Consider the following 22,175-nt stretch of genomic DNA (forward strand, 5'->3'; position numbering starts at 1 on the left):
CGATCTTCCCTCTCTACAGTTGCTTTTAGAAAGCGGTTTGGGGAGAGGGGCAATTTGGAAAGGTCCCGCAGGCCCCGGGATGTGTCAGCCCCGGGAGCTGACAGCTGAAAATTGCGGGGGACACGGAGACCCCGGGGAGACGATGCGGGAGGCAGCCCAGGATTTGGGGCGGATGCAGCCTGGGTAGATTCCGCCGGCCAGGAACCGGGACCTCTGGGGGGCGGGGGCTCAGCAGTTTATACCCCTCCCCCCAGAGGCCAAGCTCAGTGGGCCCCGGGCAGCCAGAAGCACAGGGGGAGGGCTCGGGGAGCTGTCCAGCAGCGGGACCGGCCGCGGGCACAAGCACAAGGAGGTGCCCCGAGTAAGTTAAACACCCACATATGAATTTATTAAATCCAGAGTCTGTGTCGGGGGAGGAGGGGCGTGGGAAGGGATGAGAGATGGATGTGGGGTTCGCAGGAGAGCTCCGGGGCCGCGGCCCCCTCCCACCCCGCCTCCCCGCCATGATGCAATGGCTTACAATGATTACGGATGGCGCTGGAACTGACGTAGGGACAGACAGGCAGGGCCGCCCCTGCTCCCGCCCCCCCCTCGGCCTTCTCCCCCCCATCACGTCGGGGGCGTCCCCCTGACCCCTCCCCGTCTGTCCAGGGCAGGGGGACGGGGTCACAGTGAGCTGGGGTGGGAGATGGGAAGCATGTCGTGGCCAGGGCAACCAGGGGTAAGAGGCTAATCCTTCTTCTTGTCCTCTGCCGGCTTGGGGGCGGGCCCCTGGTCCTGGCCAGGGAGGGGGCCATCCCCACTGGGGGCTGCGGGCGGCGTCAGGGCCGCCCCCGCCGTCTGCGCCTCCCCGCTCATGCCGAACTCGTTGACCCGCGTGGGATCCACCCGGTATATCCACCGCTGATAAAGGTAGATGAAGAAGACCACGTCTGGAAGAGCAGAGAGAGCGGTGAGGGCCGGCCTCGGCCTCCCCGGGGCACCTTCCTCGGGCCCCGGCCCCTCTGGGCCTCCCCACTCAGGACTTCACGAGGACCAGAAGGCAGGGACCTTCCCAGGCCAGTCCCCACTTCCCCCTTGGACACAAGGTCCCACAGCCAGGATTTGCCTCCCAAGGATGTGCTGGAGCCGCTCCCAGACCCAACTGGGCCTGAGAGTTGGGGTCCCGGGGTCCCAGTGCCCTAGGAGCCACCGGCCGCCCCTTGTCCTAGTCGCGCCCCCCCCCCCCCGCCCCAGGCGGCCCCGGCACATAGTGGGGCTGCAGGCAGGGCTCACCATCTCGGAGACAGCCAATCCGGTACATCACGGGCATCTTGATGACGAAGGCAAACAAGTCGTCGATGAAGGTGTTGAGGGCCTTGTAGGTCAGCATGCGCCAGGGCAGGTGAGCCACGGACTTGAGCTTGTAGTTGATGAAGAGCTGGGGCGTCATGGTGATGAAGCCTGGGGAGGCCGGAAGGGAGCGGGTGAAAGCCACGCCCGCCGAAGGGCCTCGGGCCCCCCACCGGGGCTCCCCGCCACGCTGGCCCCACAAGGCCTCTGGCCGCCTGGTGGCTGCCCGGTCCCGATGGAGCACCGAGCTTGGGGGACAGCTCAGGGCAGCGGGAGCATTTGCTGTCCAGGTGTCTGACCCGCAAGCAGCACCCCTGTTCCCACACTGGGGGGTGGACACACGGTCGGGAGGGACCCACAGTCTCCCCCTTCTCCCTCAGCCGGGACCCCTGGGTCCGCATCTCCAGCACGGCCCACCCTCCCGGGCTGGGGGCCTCGGGGCAGGGAAGTCTGCAGCAGCTGGGCCCGGTCCTGGTGGGGCCTCAGCCCCCCTCCCCCCGTCACCAGCCCTAAGCTATCCCAGTGCAAACAGGGCTGAGGGGGTTGGGGAGCCGTCGGGCCCCCTCAGAGCTCTGTCCATGTGCCATGTGCCCAAGCCCAGGAAAGTCGGGGGCCCCAGTGCGGTCAGCACGGCCCGTCCAGCCGCTTCCTGCTGGCAGGAGGGCACTCGGCCCTGAGGAAGGGGCTCACCGAAGGTCAGCAGGAAGCCATAGAGCATGCTGAGCACCCACGAGTACCAGCCCTTGTGCTCCATGTACAGGAGGCTGTAGACAGCGTAGCAGCCCAGCAGGGGGAACAGGATCCAGGACAGGTACCTGAACGCCATCTGGGGGGGGGACGAGGGGGGTCGGCTCACTCCGGCCCCTCCCTCCCCTTCCACCCTGGCTCCCAGGCTGGCTCCCCACCCATGGGACTTCCCAGGTGACACAGGACTTTGAGCTTCTTGGCAGGCGTCGGGGTGTGCACGTGGCCGCGGGGCACATGGCGGCGCTCCCTCCCTCCGTAGTTCTCCAGGGGTCACAGCCCCCCCCTTCCCTGATATCCTTCAGCATCCAGGGCTTGCCCGCCCCCCCCCCCCCCGGCCCTGCCCCCTGCGCTCACATCATCATAAACTTTGGTGGAGGACTCGATGTACGTGGACTTGTCCTTGAAGGTCAGGCGGGGGAACACACCGGCCACCTTGTTCTCTCGGTCCAGCTAGAGGGGAAAGGAGAGTGGGCGAGGGAGGAAGGCCCTTCCCCGCAAGGAGCACGCCGATGCCCCTTTATTCCCCAAGCCCCAAGGGGCTCCTCCTGTCTCAGAAAATCCCCAATACAAATTCCCCGATCCTTATGGGAGTGCAGCCCTGGAAACTCCCTGGTCCTGCCCTGGGAGCCGGGACAAAGGGGTCTGCACTCACCCAGTGGGGGGGCTGGGGGTCAGGAGCCTGCTCTCCCCAGGGGGGCTGGGGTCTGCACTCACCCAGTGGGGGGGCTGGGGGGTCAGTGCCGTCCCAGCAGAGTGGGACCCTTACCCGAACATCCATGACCTTGGTTATCTTCCACAGGTCGATCAGAACACCAATGAAGACGCTGACCTGGACCACAAAGTTGGTCTCATTGTCCAGGATGTAGAGAAGGACCACGAGCGACTGGAACACGCCAAAGAAGACCGAGCGGACCGAGAGACCCTCCAGGGACTGCCGGCTGTTCCAGAACTGGATGTCTGTAAGCCCGAGGGGAGGAGGGGGTTGGGGGAAGGAAGCCATAGACGAGGGGGCTCCGAGGAGCAGGGCTGTCTGGGCGCCCCCTTGGCCGGCCTCTGCCCGGAGCCGGGGCGCCCCCTGGTGCCGGGACCCTCTCTTCGGTCCCAGAGCCTGGAGTTCCCCTTGGCCCTGCTCGGGCTCCCCTGGCCCGTTCCCTAATCCCCTGAAGCCGGGGTGGGGGCAGGGTGGGGCTTCCCTGGCCTCTGCCTGGAAGGGCCCGCCTGTCACCCCACCCTTCCCCAGTCCCTTTCCCAGGCTGCCCCGCAGTCAGAAATGGTGCCATCCAGCCTCCACCAGCCTGGGAGCCAGCGCGCTGAGAAATGGGGCGGGAGGAAAGGGCGGCACCTCTCCCCCCCCCCCCCCCCCCCCCCCCCCCGGTCACAGCGGGCAGGGGCCCTCGAGGCTGGGCGGCCCCTCCCCCAGCACCGAGAGCGGCCCCTACCGTTCTTGAATGCCAGGAACTCGAAGACGCTGTGGACGATGGAGACGATGATGGTGAGGGCCAGGAGGTAGGGGTTGGTCTCCAGCAGGGCCACCTAGAACGGGCGGAGCAGGCAGGGTCCCAGTGAGCCCGGGAAGTTAAGAGATGAGGGATGAGGAGAAGAGGGGCAGGGGGCCGCCCTCGCGCCCCCCGGGCCCAGTCCTCCAAGTGGCGGCACCGAGGACCCCAAGCTCAGGGATCAGGGTGGGAGGGAGGAGACCAGCCCCCGAGTGCCGAGCGCCCCCTAAGTCTGCTCTCGTTTCTCTCCACAGGACCCCCGGGGAGGGGGAGGGGCCGAGGCGCGCAGGACTCGCACTCGGGCCCGGGACGGGGCCGGGCGTCACCTTGACCGAGTCCTGCTCCTCGTCCGACTGCTCGTACAGGTCTTCGCCCAGGAAGTTCCAGGGGGAGCGGGTGCTCTGGGCCGCGTAGAGCTGCCAGCGCCACAGGGACAGGGGGCAGAAGGAGAGGCGCAGCGGCAGGCTGGCCAGCGTCTCGTTGATGGGGTAGTAGTCCCTCTGCAGGTTCCAGTAGTCGTTGAAGTAGATGATGGGGTAGTAGTCCCCGCTGACCGCGTCGAACTGCACGTCTGCGGGGGGCGGGGAGAGGGGGCTCAGGGCCCGAAGAGCGAGGGGAGCCCGCGGGGAGGGGGAGGGGTGGCCACCACAGCGTGCGGGCCCCAGGCTGCGCCCACACAAGGGCCGGCAGAGGCGGCCATCCTGGGGCCCTTCCCCAAGGCAGCACCCGCATCTCCTGGGCCCCGGGGTCAGCGCTCGCTACACAAGACCCCCCGGCCCTCCAGGGAGTCAGGACCCAGAAGCGGGAGGGGGGGGCTTACACTGGTCCAGTGGCGGAGGGACGCTGCCCTTCACCCAGGGCGTGTGGTCGTCCACAATGTTGATGGTGAGGTTCGGGTGCCAGTGGGAGATGACCTCCACCGGGCCAAAGTCTTCTGCTCGCTGCGGGGGCAAGAGCACTGGCACGTGAGCCTGAGGGGGCCCCGCCTGTGCCCAGAACTCCCGCCCATGCCCCCACGTGCCGCCTGCGAAGCAGCACGGACCGCTCGGAGACCGCCACGCCTCCCTTCCTGCTCTCCAGGGCTCAGGGCCCGCGAGTGTCAGAACCGGGAGCCGAGCCCTCTGCTGCGGGGGGAACGGAACGCGCCTCGCCGCCCCCAGGGCCTCCCCTGCCGCGATGCCCCCCACGCCCAGCAGCGCGACCTTCCAAGCCTCTCCTGGAGCCCCCGATTCCGGGTCACCAGGTCACCGTCTAGGCAGGCGACTGACTCTTCCTCCCTCATGCCCCTCAAATGCGCCCCTGCCTTTCCCTGTCCCTCTCCCCGCCCCGGCCTCCGAGGCAGCCGCGGCCTTTCTCCGTCACAACTGGGTCCCCGGGCAGGGAGAACATCCAGGCCTGGTGGGGGAGGGCCCCGGCCAAGGAGAGAAGGGGCTCCGAGGGAGAGGCTGTGGAGGGGGCTGCAGACGAGCCGGTCTCAGCAGTGGGTGGTGGGAGTAAGGGGGCCGAGGGCCCTCCCTCCGGGCAGCGCGCCCCTCAGCCGGTCCCGTGGTCTGTGCTGGGCCCGGTTCTCCCTCCTCTCTCTAGGTTCCCCTGACTGGAGCCATGATCCTGGGATCTAGTTCTCTCGGCCTCCTCATGGTTCGCCTCCCCCCCTTAGCCTTCCCTGGGGCTCCCCGTCTCTCCGCGCCACCTCAGGAGCTGCTTCCCCTGGGAGCGGAGGTCTCTGAGAGGCTTCAGCTGCACTGAGCTTTCTCCCATCACTGGCCAACCCTAAGTGCTAGCCCCCTCCCCACCTCCATACTCCCTGTGACACCTGTCCTGAGCCCCCGCCTCCCCACCGCCTGTGACTGACAGCTGTCCCGAGCCCCCCCTCCCCCCCACTGCCTGTGACTGACAGCTGTCCCGAGCGCCCCCTCCCCCCCACTGCCTGTGACTGACAGCTGTCCCGAGCGCCCCCTCCCCCCCAGTGCCTGTGACTGACAGCTGTCCCGAGCGCCCCCTCCCCCCCACTGCCTGTGACTGACAGCTGTCCCGAGCGCCCCCTCCCCCCCAGTGCCTGTGACTGACAGCTGTCTCGAGTGCCCCCTCCCCCCCACTGCCTGTGACTGACAGCTGTCCCGAGCGCCCCCTCCCCCCCACTGCCTGTGACTGACAGCTGTCCTGAGCGCCCCCTCCCCCCCACTGCCTGTGACTGACAGCTGTCCCGAGCGCCCCCTCCCCCCCACTGCCTGTGACTGACAGCTGTCCCAGGTCCTGATCCATTCCTCCCACTCGCACCCTGAAAGCTACTCGTCCCCTGCCACGGGAGCACGGAGCAATGGCGGACGCCTGCATCCTGGCACACGGGGCTTTCTTCTGCTTCTCCGCAGGGACTTTGAGTTTTAAACGTCTTTCATTGGAACCCGGCTCCCCGGGGCGTCTTCCCCTCTCCCCTTCCTCCCCAGGCCCGGGGCTCTCCTTACGAGCTCACACGTGACCCCACTGGGAGACCCGCGGGCCCCCTTCCTTCCCGGGGTTCTGCGAGCACTCCTCTGGCTGCGGGAGAGGCTGACGCGGACTTCCTCCGCCGCTCCCTCGAGAACCTCCCCACGCCCCGGGACCACCCAGGGCAGCGCCAGGAGGGCCTTGGAACAAGGGAGCCCGGCCCCCCGGGAACGTCCGCCTTCCCCAATTACCTTGATCATCTCTGGGTCTGCTTCCGTCTCGCCCGTCAGCAGGTTCTTGGTCTTCTGAAATCGCCTTCGTTTATACTTGTTGATCACTGCAGAGGAGGGTGGGGGAGGGAGAGACTGTGAGTGACCCCCCCAGCAGCCTGTCCCCCTCCCTGCCCAGCTCTGGTCCCGTCTCCCTGGTTCTAGGGGGCCAGTGCTCCCCGGCCCGCTGCCTGCGAGGTCCCCGTGGCGACCCCAGGCCCACCTCTGCGCCCAGGCTCCCGGGGCCGCCTCCGCCGGCCCGCCCTCAGGGGAGCAGAGGAGGCTGCAGAAGCTCTAGCCCCCACCCCCTCCTCCCATCACGGGCCAGTTCTCCCACTGCCCCGGCAGCCTCCTCACACTGACCGGCCCACTTCCCCCTCCCCAGCCCCCCTCCCTGAGGGCTCCCCTGGCGGACACAGCAAGGGCCCCTCTAGGGGGAGGGGGAAGGGCCCGTGCTCCCCCAACCCTGCCCGCGGGCCTTACTTCGGGACGTGTGTACAGTGGCCAGCCGCCTGTACAGAGCCTTCTGTTTGGGGTCCGGGTGGAAGCCGCTCTTGGTGAAGTACACGTGGATGTACATGGAGCCGTTCTGCTGGACGCTCTGGAGGACAGACGGACGCAGTGACTCCCCTGCAGCGCTGGGCAGGGCCCGGCCCCTCACTGGGCAGCCTTGGCCCGGGCCGGGCCCTGCCGCCAGAGCTTCCCCACCTGACAAATGGGGCTGCTCTCGAGCCCCGGCCTCAGGGCCTTCGTGGCCACCCCAGGCCTCCCAAGGGCGGGAGCCTTCCCTGTTGGCACAAGTGCCCGCTCCTTCCTGAGTCTGGCAAAGGCCCTCGGGCACCACCCGCCCGCACCCCCTGCTCCCAGTCCCCCGGCCAGGCCAGATTCCCAGACTGAGCTGGAAGGCCCCCAGCACAGAGGTCATTGAGGCAGGACCCCCCCCCCCGGGGTCCCCGCTCCCGGGCGCAGGGATCTCGCCGACACCCCCGGCTCCCCACAGGCACATGTGCCGGCACTCAGGGCCTCTGCCTCCCGGGCCCCACTACAAGAAGCCGCTCCTCCCCCGTCCCTCCCGGAGGCTGGGGCTGTTCTCCTTTTTGTTCCTTTGCCCTTTCCTTCTCCAGTTCATTTTACAGATGAGGAAACTGAGGCAGATGGGATGAAGGGACGTGCCCAGGGTCACTCTGCTAGGAAGGGTCTGAGACTCCAGGCCCAGGATCCCCTGGTGGCCACAGGCACTGTTTTGCCCCTTGTTTCCCTGGGGCTGAGCACACAGTAGGTGCTTTGTCGGTGCTCCTGGCTGGGCCAGACCAGCCCCCCTAGAGTGCCCCCCAGGGCCAGGCCGGGTCCCTAAAGTGAAAGTCCCAGGGAGCGACCCCTCTCGGCCCCCCCAGGCCCAGGGGGAGACGCCGGGGGCGGGCGGGGTCTCACCGGCGGGATGTCCAGCTCGGCGTAGTGCTCGTAGCAGCCGTCCGCGTTCTCCCCGCTGGTCCAGTCCCCGTAGACCAGGTCCTGCTGCTCCCAGAAAAGCGCCGAGGTGGTGTTGAAGTCTGTAAAGTGCTCATGCTCGGAGATGTACACGTGCAGGTTCTGGGGGGACAAGGGCTCCGTCTGGCTCCGAGGGCCGACCGGGGGTGGGGGTGGGGGGAGAAGTGCCCTTCCCCGGGCCCCACCCCCCGGGGGCTCAGCTGCTCCCCCCCGCCGGCCCCCCCCTCTCACCATTAAAGTGTCTTTTGGGAAGAGGTTGCGGCTGGGGACCCGGGGGGCGCCCCCCGGGCTGGTTGGGTCCTGTGGAGCCGGCCCACGACGAAACCAACAGCTGATGGCCCAGATAATGAAGATCCTGAGGGTGGGAGGGGAGAGGTAAGGGAGGCTCCCCGGGAAGCGGGCGGGGGCTGGGGGAGGGGCCCTCCCCGCCAGGCGGCACGGCCTGGCACCTCGGTGCTGTGTGACCGCAGGAGAGCCTGCAGTCTCTGGGCCCTGGGGACCCCGAAGTCAGGCCACAAAACCCCAGGGAGCCACGGGAAGTCTGAGGGCACCCGGGGCCTTGCAGAGACCCCCAGAGCCCCCCCCTCTCCTGGAAGTGTTGGCTCCCTGCGGCTGCCCCCCACGGGGCCCCAAGCGAGGCAGGACCCCCCCAGACGCGGGCTCTCCCCCCGCCCCGGTGCTGGGGCCGCCTCAGGTTCCTGGCTTCTCGCTGGGGAAGGGAGGGGGCAGATTTGGAGCTGGGAATAAGGACCAAAAAGTCGGAGCTTTAGAAAACCAGGGACTAAAGAGACTCACTTTGGGGCGGGGGGAAGGCCAGAGGGGCCGGGGGCCTCCCCAGGAGGCAGGGCGGGGACTCCCCCCCACTCTAATCCAAGGAGGGGGTCTGAGGACCTGGGTGCAAATCCTGCCTCTGACATTTCCTGGGGAGCCAAGGTCCCGTCTCTAAGGGGAGGCTCCCTACACCCCCATGAGGGACGAGTCCCGGCGGGGGGAGCACGCTGCAGGTGCGCCGGGGGAGGGGAACAGCCGGAGTCCCCCCGAGGGTCCTGGGCAGAGCCAGAAGCCCGGGGCTGGAGGCAGCCGGGAGATAAGGCAGGCCCGGCCTCAGGGAGCCCCTGGGCAGGCGATCCGGCCCGAGCACCGGCTCCCTTCTGCCCCCCCCAAACAACCCAAGAGAGTCAGGGGGGTGAGAGTCCCGGAGGGAGGGTCCCAGGCCCCTCTGATGCCCAAGGGCTCCGTCTGGCTCCGAGGGCCGACCGGGGGTGGGGGTGGGGGGAGAAGTGCCCTTCCCCGGGCCCCACCCCCCGGGGGCTCAGCTGCCCCCCCCGCCCGCCCCCCCCTCACCATTAAAGTGTCTTTTGGGAAGAGGTTGCGGCTGGGGACCCGGGGGGCGCCCCCCGGGCTGGTTGGGTCCTGTGGAGCCGGCCCACGACGAAACCAACAGCTGATGGCCCAGATAATGAAGATCCTGAGGGTGGGAGGGGAGAGGTGAGGGAGGCTCCCCAGGAAGCGTGCGGGGGCTGGGGGAGGGGCCCTCCCCGCCGGGCGGCACGGCCTGGCACCTCGGTGCTGTGTGACCGCAGGAGAGCCTGCAGTCTCTGGGCCCTGGGGACCCCGAAGTCAGGCCACAAAACCCCAGGGAGCCACGGGAAGTCTGAGGGCACCCGGGGCCTTGCAGAGACCCCCAGAGCCCCCCCCTCTCCTGGAAGTGTTGGCTCCCTGCGGCTGCCCCCCACGGGGCCCCAAGCGAGGCAGGACCCCCCCAGACGCGGGCTCTCCCCCCGCCCCGGTGCTGGGGCCGCCTCAGGTTCCTGGCTTCTCGCTGGGGAAGGGAGGGGGCAGATTTGGAGCTGGGAATAAGGACCAAAAAGTCGGAGCTTTAGAAAACCAGGGACTAAAGAGACTCACTTTGGGGCGGGGGGAAGGCCAGAGGGGCCGGGGGCCTCCCCAGGAGGCAGGGCGGGGACTCCCCCCCACTCTAATCCAAGGAGGGGGTCTGAGGACCTGGGTGCAAATCCTGCCTCTGACATTTCCTGGGGAGCCAAGGTCCCGTCTCTAAGGGGAGGCTCCCTACACCCCCATGAGGGACGAGTCCCGGCGGGGGGAGCACGCTGCAGGTGCGCCGGGGGAGGGGAACAGCCGGAGTCCCCCCGAGGGTCCTGGGCAGAGCCAGAAGCCCGGGGCTGGAGGCAGCCGGGAGATAAGGCAGGCCCGGCCTCAGGGAGCCCCTGGGCAGGCGATCCGGCCCGAGCACCGGCTCCCTTCTGCCCCCCCCAAACAACCCAAGAGAGTCAGGGGGGTGAGAGTCCCGGAGGGAGGGTCCCAGGCCCCTCTGATGCCCAATGGCCCCGACCCTGCCCCCCAGATCAGGGCTCCCCTTGGTGGGGAGGGGACACCCAGCTGGGCCCTCACCACTCGCTGCCTTCCCAAGCTGGCGTCCATGCCCCTGGCCTCTGACCCTCCCTCGGGCCGTCTCCGCCCATGCTTCCAGAACCTTAGCCCCACAAGGTCAGAGGTCAGAGTGGTCAGCACGGCTGCCCACTCCCCTCCAGGCCCGTGCTCCCCTCCTTCCTCCCAAGCGTCTGAGACCCCCCCATGTCTTCCTTCCTCCGAGGCCCTGATGCTTCCTCCTCCTTAGCCAACCCCCCCCAAGCAAGTGGGATCTCTGGGCCCTCCCACGGCCCCCGGCATTGCCCCCCGCCTCATCCCCGCCTGTGCCCTTTGCCCCCTGGCGGTCCCACAGGCCCCTCTCTTCTCTGGACTATCACAGCCCCCCCCCCCCCCCCCCCCGCTGTCTGGCCTAGGTCTGACGTCACCTCCCACGTAGCCCCACGGAAGCTCCCGGAGCCAGCAGGGGGCTCCACAGGCTGCCCCCCTGAGGACCCTCACCGGTTACTGACCGAACCGGACAAGTGAGAACACCCCAGGAAGGCAGACGGAACGAGGGCGCCCCCCGGCAAACTCTCAGGGGGGGGGGGGGGGCCGGGGGCAGGCCCGAGGAGGAGGCGGCTGGGGCTCCGCTCCTCGGGCCTCTCCCGGACTGGGCGAGTCCTTTCTGAACCTCCGTGGCCTGGGCCTGCCTCCGCCCTGAGGGAGCCCGGCTCCGGCTGTTTCCAAGGTCTCCGGGACCCTGGGGCTGGGACCCCCGTGACGCCCTTGCTGGGGCAGCCAGCAGGTGGCAGTGTCCGAGGCTGGGCCTCCGCGGGAAGGAGCCCGCCACAGCGCTGACCACAGGGGGGCGCCTCGGGAGCAGGCTCTGAGCCGCTCCATCTCCCCCCAGCCTGTCCCGGGGGGTCGAGGCCATTCCCTCCTCTCCACCACAGCCACCCCTTGTGGAAAAGGCCCTGCCAGACAGCGGCTCCCGCGGGGCCCAAACCCTGCACCACGGGGCAGAGCAGCTGTTCCCGAGACCCCTTCTGCTCCACACTGGTGACACCCCCGCCCTCCCAGCTCCCACCCCCAGGATGGGGAAGATCCACCCGAGGCAGGTTCTGGCTCCTCCCACCCACAGGCCGGCCCTGACCCAAGCCCTCGCCCCCTGCCCGGACCCAGACCCGGGGGCCTGACTTTCAGCCTCCAGTGAATCAAGCGCTTCCTCCCCGCTCTAGGAGCTTATTCCAAGAAGGGCCCACGGCACAAAACGGAGAGAAGCCTCTGCTCCGGCCCCTGCCTTCGATGCAGCTGCAGGCGCAGCCTCCCCCCGGCCTGTTCCCTTCCAACTGCAGAACCCCCCACCTCCTGTCCCCCCGAGGCTCCCCCTCCTGCCCGTCTCTCCCGGGGGGCCCACGCCGGGCCCGCCCTCTCTCCCTGCCTCCCCAGGGAACCAGCTTTCCTCAGGCCTGGGCCCCGGGGGCCTCTGGGAGAAGCCCTTCTGAGATGGCCCGGCCAGCTTCCCCCCCACCTGGGCCCGCACAGAGCAGGCCCCGTAGCCAAGGAAACTGCGAGGGCCACGATGGGGACGAGACACTAAAGCTGCTGAGCCCGCCCGGGCCGCCCTGATCCAGGCCGAGCCCCCGGAGCAACGCCCTGTCCGGCCCAGCCGCGCACGGGGAGGGACGCCGAGGGGCCCGGGCGCTGCGGGAGCCCGGTGGGGGTGGGGGGGAGGGGGTCCCTTACCTGAACAACACACCTTTGATGACCTGCCAGGCGTTGGGGGCGGCCTGCGGGGCCCGGTTCTGTTGCTGAGTCTCTGTGGGCGTTTCTCCTCCAACGCTGCCATTGCTGGTTACCTGGGAGCCGGGATGGAAACGCGGGGGTCAGGAAGGGGCCCCGCTCCAGGGCAGCCTTGGGGACCTGCCACATTCCCGGGGGAGACGTGAGGAAGCTCCAGCCCGCACGGGTCAGCGCGGTCTCCGGGACCAGCTCCCTGCCTGCTCTGCCTCAGCCCCTCCGGACCCCCCACGGCCGCCACGTCTGGTCTTCGAGCACCCTCCCCACTCCCGAGGGCTAGAGCCCACACCACCATCTGCCTGGCGCAGTCAAGGAAACCGAGGCTCCAGGAGGGGCCTCCCCCAGAGCCCTCTCCCAACCCTTTGTTCCCAGTGCCATCAGGCCCCGGGAAAAGTCTCCCAAGCCGGCCCTGGGACAATCAATCACGGCCTCCGGACAGAAAGGGCCATTTCCCACCCTTGCGGGCACAGGAAAGGCTGGAAGGCGGAAGACCTCCCCCTGGCCAGGTGACCCGGCCACCCCCCCTCGGGGTCTCAGGCTTGCAGGACCAGGCTCCCACCCTCATTTGACAGATGGGGAAACTGAGGCCCAGGGCAGGGAAGGGCTTCACCAGCCGCGGCCCCGGAGGCCTGGCAGCCAGGGACGTGCTGGTGACCTTGGCAGAGCCCTTGAGGCTCCCTGGGCCTCGCTTTCCCCAGCTTCCCCAGAGGCCGGGGGGGCCTCGGAACCGAGCCCCGCTGCTGGGGCTCCTGGGGAGAGCTCGGCCACCTGCCTCTGCCCTGCGCCCGGGGGCCACCTCCCAGGGGAGGCAAGCGACACTCTCAAGGTCACCCCGCCCTGACAAGAGCGAGGGCCTTCCCAGGCGGGGGTGGGGCGGGGGGCAGGCGCTCGGCCGGGGTCCCTGCTGACAGACAGACCAGCCAGAGCCTGGGACGGAAGCGACCTCCCGACCCTCTCCTGCTCCTCAAAAAACGGCTTAAAAACAAGTTTCCAAAGCCACTCTTCCAGAAGAAAACCTTTCCCACGTGGGAGCACTCTGAGGGCGGGCGTTCCCCTGCGGCCCAGCCGGGCCCCCCAGCTTCTCTGGCCCGGCCCCCTCCTGACCCACCCTGCAGCTGCCAGTCCTGCCTTCTGCTCCCATGATGCTCTGTCACTTCTGGCCCCGAGGGAAGGGCCCGGTCTCGGGCAGGGCAGCCACCCCTCCCTGAAGCCCCCAGCCCCGGCCCCTGAGGGAGGCCAGGAAAGGGCAGTGACCCACAGGGGCCGGACCCCACACCTGCACCCTCAGATTTTGCAGCCACTGCTCTGGCCCCCGCAGGAGGAGGGGACCCGGACTCGGGCCCTCCGACTCCCCTGAGGCCTTGGGCAGTCAGTTTCCCTGTGGGGCAGGGGGGCGCCCCCTGGTGGGTGACCTTGGGTGAGCCCCCCACTGGCCTGGAGACCAACCCCTCCCCCGCCTCCCCCCAGCCCCAGGGGGCCCAGCGCCTCACCCCCCTCCCGCCCCAGGGCCACCCTCTGGCCTAGGCCTCCCTGTCGGGGCAGCTTCCAAGGCACAGGGTGGGCGGGCAGGACGGGCGGGCAGCTGCCTGGGCCACCCGAGGGTCCTGACCAGCCGGATGCGGGCGGGCCCCGGGCCCCACCTTGTGCCCTGCTTCAGGAAGCTGCCCCGGCTCATCAGGGTCCCCAAGATTCTGGTGCCATCCGTCAGCCTGGGGCCGAGGGAGCCAGAGCGCGCCGGCTGCCCACATGCCCCCTTAGCCTGGGAGACACCCCTCGCCCTGGGGGGGCTTCCCCACTCCCCGCCCCCACAACCAAGCTGGCCTGGCAAACCCACAGAACCTGGAATTAGTTACTGCAGCTGTGGATGGCAAGCGCGTTCCTCCCTCCGGACCTCAGTTTCCCCCCGTAAATCGGGGGCGCCCTGCAGTCCTAAATGCTGGCTCTGAAGGCCCGCAGGGCCGAGACCCTGGGGCAGGGAGGGGGGGGGAAGGGAAGGGCCCCTCCTCCCAGCCTTCAAAATAGGGAGAGGGCAGAAGGGGCAGCCACAGGCCTGTGTCCCTGCCGGGGGGGGCACAGAGGGTCGGGCCGGGAAAGCAGCCAGTGGCCAGGGGGTCTGGGGGCACAGCCAGGGCAGACGGGAAGGGAAGCCTCAGGAGGGAGGGCAAGGCCCTGATGGAGGAGCCCGGGGAGCCCAAAGCCCGGCCTTTGGACGGAGTCACCCCGAGCCGGGCCTGCTGGGAGGCCCCTGTCTGCCTCAGTTTCTCTGCCTGTGACTTAGGGCTAAGGACACGTGTATGACTGGTGCCTGTCCGTCCGCCCTCGGAGCCATCTTCCCCGCCACGCTCCCACCCCGGCCGCCACCGCACAGTGGAGCAGAAGCGAGACCGACCCCTTGAGAACGAGGGGGGGGGGATCGAGGGGCTTCCGTGGGTCCGAGCTTTGACAGACACGAGGAGGGGGGGATTTCTAGAACCCCCCACCCCCCAGTGGGCGGCACACCTAGGGGAGGAGGGGGACACGAGGCGGGCGGGGGCGAAGGACACCTCTGGGAGACCCTCGCCCTCTGGGAGCGGTGGGGGGCAAAAAACCCTCGAGCGAAGAGACCCGGGCCGGGAACAGGTGGGAGCCGCAGACGCTGGGGGAGGGGCCCACGGCGCAGCGAGGGGCGGGGGCGCGCCCCGGAGGGGGCAGGATGGGGGTCGGGGGGCCGCCGGGAGGCGTCGCGGGGCTCGGGCCCGGCGCGGGAAGGGCCCCGCCGGGGAGGCCGCGCTGCGCCGCCCCGGGTCTGGCCGCACCAAGCTGCTGGCGGAGCCACCGGCTTTCCCCCCCACCCGACAGCCTGTCCGCCTACCTGCCCGGAACCGCCTCCGGTCACCGTCGCCGCAGCCGCCACTTCGCTTGGGCTCCCGTCTGCCTCCTGCGCAGCCGCCATCTTCCTGCTCCGTGTCCCCGCCCCCCCAACAGGCCCCTCCCCGTCGCTCGCGATCTCGCGAGAACTGTCCGGGACTGCCGGCACCCGTAGTCCTACGGGCCACCGTATCGCTCAGAGTCCCACCACCTGGCCCGAATGCGTTCTCTTCCGAGGCCGCTCTCCAGTACCAAGGGCCTAAGGCCGCTGTCGACTACCACCCGGATTTCCCGTTGTCAGGCGTCTTTGCACGGACCCCTCATTTCCGAGACGCGGTCTTCTCTTGTACAGCCAGCGACCCCCTGCCCTACCCGGCCACCGTCCCTAGACCCCTCTCGGCCACGCCCCCGACTGTTGTCAGTCGCGCTCCTGCGCCTCATTCCCCGCCCCCAGGGAAGGGGGCAGATCTTTTCCCGGGCCCCAACCCCTAACCTGCCCATTCGCCACACCCCCGCTCCCTTCCTGCGACAGCCACGGCCCACCCTCCCGACGTCCAGGTCCCTCCTCAGCCACCGTCTGACGTGCCTTGGGCTACGCCCCCGGAGGCCGATGGTTCCTCTCTCCTTTCCCCGCGACGCTTAGTCCCTTCGCGGCCACCTTCGAATCCCTTTTGGCCACGCCCCCATCTGATACGACTAGCGATGTGTGCGCAGTTCCTTCCCGGCCGCCGTACCAAGCTCTATTCGCCGCAGCGATCCGCAAATTTATCTCACGTATTACATTTTCCTCCTTTCCCCTCTTCCCTCTGCCCTTCCCCACGTCCCGACCACCTTCCGCTCCTTCTCCCACCGGTCCTCGGGAAGCGCAGAGTCCCCACTCCCCTCGCCTGGCCACTATCCAGGGCCGCCCGCCCGGATTTTCCTCCGTGTCCCTGAGAGAGGATGATTGGTCATCCTCCTCTCGGGCGATCCTGGCCGCCTTCTTGGAGGAAGCGGCCTTTCTCTCGTTCTAATTCCGCGTGAAGCGCTCCGAATGCTCTAGTGTTGAGTGACGAGGAGCCTTCACAGCAGGGGCGGAGAGGGTGAGACGAGTTAATTGTATTCACCTCAAACCAGCTCATGTTACACTCCAGGAGGGGCTCCCCGGACATCCAGTCCCGTGAATAGAGATAGCCCCGGGACAGACAGGGATATTCCGGTCCCTTCTCCCCACTTCTTAAACGGGTTCCCTGCTCTCCCCCTCCCCCGGGAGGTGCAGCCGTTCCGACCCCTTGGGGCTAAAATCCCGTTACTCTAAATGGGGGGATCTCGAAAAAGAAGCAGGAGATCGAGATCCCCAAAATAAATTAAGAATGAAGGGCGTGAGCCTGGCCCCCTGCCTGGCGATGGTGGCGTTGAAGGCTGGCACCCACGCTCCCTCGCCGCTCTGGTTTGTTCATGTTGGGTTTCCCGCCCACCTTGGGGATCTCTCGGCAAAGATGCTGGAGGAATTTTCCATTTCGTTCTCCAGCTCGTTTTTCAAATGAGGAAACCGAGGCAAACACGGTAAAGTGACTTGTTGGAGTCATCCAGCCAATGAAGTATCCGATCCTCAGCCCGGGATTCTATCCACTGCCCCCCACTGCCCTCGAGCTGTTCTGGGATAGACCTGCCAAGGCTAAAAGGACTTCCCATAGTGCCCCGATCTGCAAAGCCCCACCAGCTTTAACTGGCGGGGAGTGTGTGTGTGTGTTGGGGGGGGGGGGGAGAACAATCCTTTAGAAACCTAATTTTGCCGTTTTGTGTTTGGGGGGACTTCCAAACGTTTCCTTCCAAGTGAGATTTTAAATCTTTAACCTTTCCAACATTACAAGAATCCCCCCCCCCCCCCCCGCCCAGTTTAAAATCTGCTGTTTGCATAAGTGAGCAAGGATAGGTTAGTCCTTTAGAAGCTACGAATCCACTTTCCTAGCATCTTCCTCCTGGTTAATTATGAGTCTTTCCCTTGTTAATTGCTAAAACCCCTTTCCTTTCTAACTTCTCTTGGAATTGAGCTCGCTCTCTGCAGCGTTAATAAAACCTATGAACACTACATAGATTCCCAATCCCTCTATTTTTGTCCACCTGCATTTTGGATTTCCTTCACAGGCTAATAGTACACTATTTCAAAGTCCCATTATTTTTATACAGCAAAATAACTGTTTGGTCATGTATACTTATCTTATATTTAACTTATACTTTAACATATTTAACATGTGTTGGTCAACCTGCCATCTAGGGGAGGGGGTGGGGGGAAGGAGGGGAAAAGTTGGAACAAAAGGTTTGGCCATCGTCAATGCTGTAAAATTACCCATGCATATGACTTGTCAATAAAAAACTATAATTACAATAAATCAAATCAAATCAAATCTTTGCCCCTTGATTTGGAGGCTGCCTCTGAATCTGCAAATTCTTTTTGCAACAGCAGCTCATGATCCCAATATACTTTGGGGATATCACCCTGTACTCCCTCATTTTGGTGTGGGGAGAGTCTGATTGCGGCCCATAACCTCAACAGGACTTTGCTGTTAATCTGTAGAATATTGAAATCAGAACCGTCTTTGTTGTGATTTGGAGAAGAGAGTGCCACTGTGAGCACTAATCATGTGCGTGTTGCCCCCCACACACACACCACTGAGAGAAAGACGATTTTTTGGAGAAGGCTGGCAATCTTTATCCCATACCTTGATTGGAACTTAATGATGTCATTGCTAATCTTACTGAGGCCTTAGAGAACTCATCAGGCATCGCTCCTAGTCCCTGAAAGACCTCCAAATGTCCCTTGACTTCTGGGCCAGTGTAATCTTAGAAAACCACATTGTCTTGGATTGTCTGTACCCCCATCAAGTTCTCTGTGGCCTGGGGATGCTCCTTTTGAGAATTCTGAGTCTCCTTTCCTCCCTATGGAACACGGAGGTAGGAGTGACTTAAGGGAGAATTCCAGTGTCCCCTAAGTACCAGAGAAAACTTGGCAGTACTAGGCCCCTGTGCCCAGCAAATTCCCTTTGGATGAAGGGTGATCCGTTTGGGAACTTTTGTTGAGTCCCTGTGCTCATGAGAAAATTCTTTGAGCTTACCGGATAATACCATGGGATTTGCAACTGGACTGCCTTTTGCAGAATTGGAAAAGCTTGGTCTCCAGGACCTAAAAAGTCAGTGTGAGACTTCCAGGAAGGAGTGACTGAAGTATTTTCCCCCTTTGGTAGGCTTTTAACTTGAAGCTTTATGCTGATAAAGATCTAGAGCAAGCAGCCGACAGATAGCAAGAACTGATGAGGAAAAACAAAGAGTTTTTGGTTTTGTTAAAGCTGTTTTTTACTGAATAAAGGTGAAAATGGCAAAACAGCTCTCTTGATTTGTAGGTAATTGAGTGTTAATTCTCTCTAGGTTCTAAAAGACAAAGGATCCTTTTATTTCAGTGGAGCCCATGAGAAAAAAATGGACAGGATTACGGGGGCTGGGACTGATTCTATCACTTGGTTACTCCTATCCACTTGAACTCTTAGAGCAGTGGTTCTTAAAGTATGGTCTAGAGAATCCTGGGGGTCTCTGAAACCCTTTTAGAGAGTCTACAAATTCAAAAATAATTTTTATTTCCAATATGGTAAATGTCTAGAAATATAATCCAGATAAATAAAAACGCTTTGGAGAGATCCTCAATCATTTTTAATAGGATAAAGATACTGAAAACAAAAGTTTGAGAACCACTGTCTTAAAGGAAAAGAATCCCTTCTAGAATTTGCCAGCTGGGTCACTCAGCTTCCCCTAAAGACCTTCCCAAGGAAGGAGAACCTGCTGCCTGTCAAAGGAGCTCATTCCACTTTGGACAACTAATTATCAGGAGGGTTATACTGCTATCAAGCATCAGTCTGTCTCAGTAACTTCTGACTTGCTTCTAGTTCTGTCTTCTGGGACCAAATAGAAAAGAACGGTCCCCTCTTCATGATTAGCCTTCCAATATTCTAACACAGCCATCATTCCCTCTCCCTGATTCTTTTATTTTCTTGTAATAGTATATTATTTCCCCCCAATTATGTGTAAAGATGGTTTTCAACATTTATTTTTGTAATATTTTGATTTCCTAATTTTTTTCCTCCCTTATCTCACCCCTCCCCACACTGGCAAGCAATCTGATATATGTTATCTATGTACATTCATTTTTAATATATTTCCATATGAGTCATAGTGGGAAAGAACATGAGGGAACAAAAGAGAAAAAAAATGAGAAAGAAAAAAAAAGGGGGGGGGGAGAATAGTACTTTGATCAGCATTCAGTCTCAACTATGGATGATATTTTCCATCCAAAGTTTATCAGAATTGCGTTGGATCACTGAATTGCTGAGAAGAGCTAAGCTTATCAGAGCTGACTCCTGATTCTTTTCTAAAGACTAAATCAAACCGTTTCCCCCAAATGATCCCCCTCTCACATGGGCTAAAGGCCTTGGACTCCACACCTTCACCCCAGCTCATCAGCAGCCTTAGTCTGTGGGATCAATGACATCCAGTGAGGTGTGATGAGAGTAGTGAGCTATCAGTCCTTTTCCTAGAAGCCATGCTCTTTCATAGATCCCAAATCTTATCCCTTATCCTACTCCTTTTTTTCTAAAACTCCCAGATCTTTTTCAAAGAATTGCTGTTCAACAAGATTATGTGATGATCGATTGTGATGGACTTGGTTCTTTTCAACAATGAAGAGATTCAAGGCAAATCCAATTTGTGATGTTTAACACATATTGGATTATTTGCTATCTGGGGGGGAGGAGATAAGAGAAGGGAGGGGGGAAAATTTGGAACACAGGGATCCCCGGGAGTGAATGTCGAAAACTATCTTTGCATATATTTTGAAAACAAAATGCTATTATTAAAAAAAAAAAAAGAATTGCTGTTTGTTTCTCCAACTTATTAGGTTCAATTCACTGCTCTCACCCAGTGAGATCCTTTTATATTCTGTCCTTTGTATTAGCTCTCTGCCCCAGCTTTGTCATCCATGAATTTGAGCAGACCATTAATGACTTCATCCAAATCACTGATCAAGTGTTACATGACACGGCCAAGCATAAATCCAGTGGAAGGGTGCACACTGGCTAACTTTTGTCACTTTGAATCATAACAATGACAGATTCTCCTCTGAATCATCTGGCTGTCCTGAGGCAGCGATCAAGTGCCAGAACTGGATTCAGATCTGGCCTCGGGCACTAACTTTGTGGTCCTGAACCAATCACTTAATTTTTCCTCATCTGTAAAATGAGGACGATAGCTGCTACCTCCCGGGGTTGTCATGAGAATAACGCAAGGAAAATATTTGTCAAGAGCTATGAAAACCTCAAAGCATTATATAAATGCTAACTCATAATTATTGTCTAATGAAAAAGTGGCAACCGCAGAGCTGCTGGCCACATACGCCCCCGGTGCTGCTTAAGCCAGATTAAAATATAGTTTGGAAATATTAAAATTCAATAAAACAAAAGTATTACATTTTAAAACTAAGGTGTTAGGTGGCCCGCAGGGCTCCTTATGTTTGGTTTATTGATTCCTGGTTTTTTTTAAATATATTTTTCAATATATTTCCTAATTACATGCAAATTTTAAAAACATTATTTTTAAATTTTGAGTTCCAAATTCCCTCTCTCCTACCCTGTCCCCTTCCTTGAGAAGGATAGCAATTTGATCAAGGCTGGACAGAAGCAGCTACACCCAAAGAAAGAACACTGGGAAATGAATGTAAACTGCTTGCATTTTTGTTTTTCTTCCCGGGTTATTTCTACCTTCTGAATCCAATTCTCCCTGTGCAACGAGAGAACTGTTCCGTTCTGCACACATATATTGTATCTAGGATAGACTGTAACCTATTTCACATGTAAAGGATTGCTTGCCATCTGGGGGAGGGGGTGGAGGGAGGGAGGAGAAAAATCGGAACAGAAGTGAGTGCAAGGGATAATGCTGTAAAAAATTACCCTGGCATGGGTTCTATCAATGAAAAATTATTTAAAAAAAAAAGGATAGCAATTTGACATCAATTATACATATGAAATCATGCAAAACATTTCCATGTTAGCCATGTTGCAAAAGAAAACAGACCAAAACCCAAGAAAAATAAAATTTAACAAATCTATGCTTCTATCTGCACTCAAAGTTCATTTGTTCTCTTCTTGGAAGTGGATAGCATTTTTCATTATGAATCTTTTGGAATTATCTTGGATCTTTGTTTTCATCAGAGACCCTAATTCTCTCACAATCGATCAGTACAATGTAGCCATTACAGGATACAATGTTTTCCTGGGTCTGCTCCCTTCAGTTTGTATCAGTTCACAGAAGTCTTCCTGGATTTTTCATGGAAGCTCCTCATTTCTTATGGCACAATAGTAATCCATCAACAATCCCATACCACAATTTGTTCAGCCATTCTCCAGTTGAGAAGCATCATCTCAGTTTCCAATTTTTTGCCACCATAAAAAACCTTATTATAAATACTTGTGTATGGATGAGTCTTTTTACTTTGTGATTCCTGTTTCTTTCCATAATATCTGCACAAAAAATGACTTTATTCAAAGTTTTCCTAAAAAACAAAATCTACACAAATTATGCTGACATTTCTTTCGTCTAGTTTAATAATCCTGCAGAAAAAGAAAACGAGTTTAGTATGGCTGGAAGAGGAGCTTTTTTTTTTTTTTTTCTTTCTCTTGTTGGTAATTACTGCCAACCCAACTGAGTGAGCTGGGGTAGCTTGATCCTAGAGCACCACCTGGTGGATTGGCCAGACATTATCCCAAGCAGCTTCCTCAAAGCAGAATTTTTCATTGATATTTGCAAAAAATGGAAAGCTTGCAGGGAAAGCATTCTTTTCCTTTGTTTCCTTGACTGGAATTCTCAGACCTTTTCCCCCTAAAGGAATGCCTTCTCCTCTCTGGATCTCAGTTTCTTCACTTGTAAGAAATGACTCCTAGTAGCCTCCACAGTTCTATTATTCTGGGATCTCAAAATTGCTGATTTCTGGCTCGGGGTCTGTCCCAGTTGGTTTTCTGAGTGCCCATTATTCATTCAATGCCCTCTACTGTGATCCCTTTCATTTCAATCCCCTTTGATGTTACATGTACTTTGATCCATTTCACATTCTCTCTCTTTTTTTTTAAATAACTTTTTATTGACAGAACCCATGCCAGGGTAATTTTTTACAGCATTATCCCTTGCACTCACTTCTGTACCGATTTTCCCTCTCCCTCCCTTCACCCCCTCCCCCAGATGGCAAGCAGTCCTTTACATGTTGAATAAGTTACAGTATATCCTGGATACAATATATGTTTGCAGAACCCAACAGTTCTCTTGTTGCACAGGGAGAATTGGATTCAGAAGGTATAAATAACCCAGGAAGAAAAACAAAAATGCA

At 61.0% G+C, this 22,175-nt stretch overlaps 1 protein-coding gene across 2 annotated transcripts; it reads right to left on the reverse strand.

The window, feature by feature from the left end:
- Window positions 1-362: 362 nt before the first annotated feature.
- On the reverse strand, window positions 363-14,893 carry CLPTM1 (CLPTM1 regulator of GABA type A receptor forward trafficking). 2 transcript variants are annotated; one of them, XM_051989426.1, is made up of 14 exons: window positions 14,778-14,893; window positions 11,873-11,985; window positions 7,988-8,111; window positions 7,700-7,858; window positions 6,752-6,869; window positions 6,251-6,336; window positions 4,396-4,516; window positions 3,902-4,146; window positions 3,519-3,612; window positions 2,846-3,036; window positions 2,434-2,529; window positions 2,023-2,158; window positions 1,276-1,443; window positions 363-932 (listed from the first exon to the last, which is right to left on the reverse strand). In XM_051989426.1, the coding sequence occupies exons 1-14, from the start codon at window positions 14,856-14,858 to the stop codon at window positions 730-732; spliced, it is 1,935 nt and encodes a 644-aa protein (XP_051845386.1). In that variant the 5' UTR covers window positions 14,859-14,893; the 3' UTR covers window positions 363-729. The 2 variants fall into 2 exon arrangements, with proteins under 2 accessions (XP_051845386.1, XP_051845385.1); XM_051989425.1 differs by lacking the exon at window positions 7,988-8,111 and adding an exon at window positions 9,101-9,224.
- Between the last annotated feature and the right edge of the window lie 7,282 nt (window positions 14,894-22,175).

The sequence above is a fragment of the Antechinus flavipes genome, chromosome 3 (genome assembly GCF_016432865.1).
Source record: "Antechinus flavipes isolate AdamAnt ecotype Samford, QLD, Australia chromosome 3, AdamAnt_v2, whole genome shotgun sequence".
In the NCBI taxonomy this organism is placed as follows: domain Eukaryota; kingdom Metazoa; phylum Chordata; class Mammalia; order Dasyuromorphia; family Dasyuridae; genus Antechinus; species Antechinus flavipes.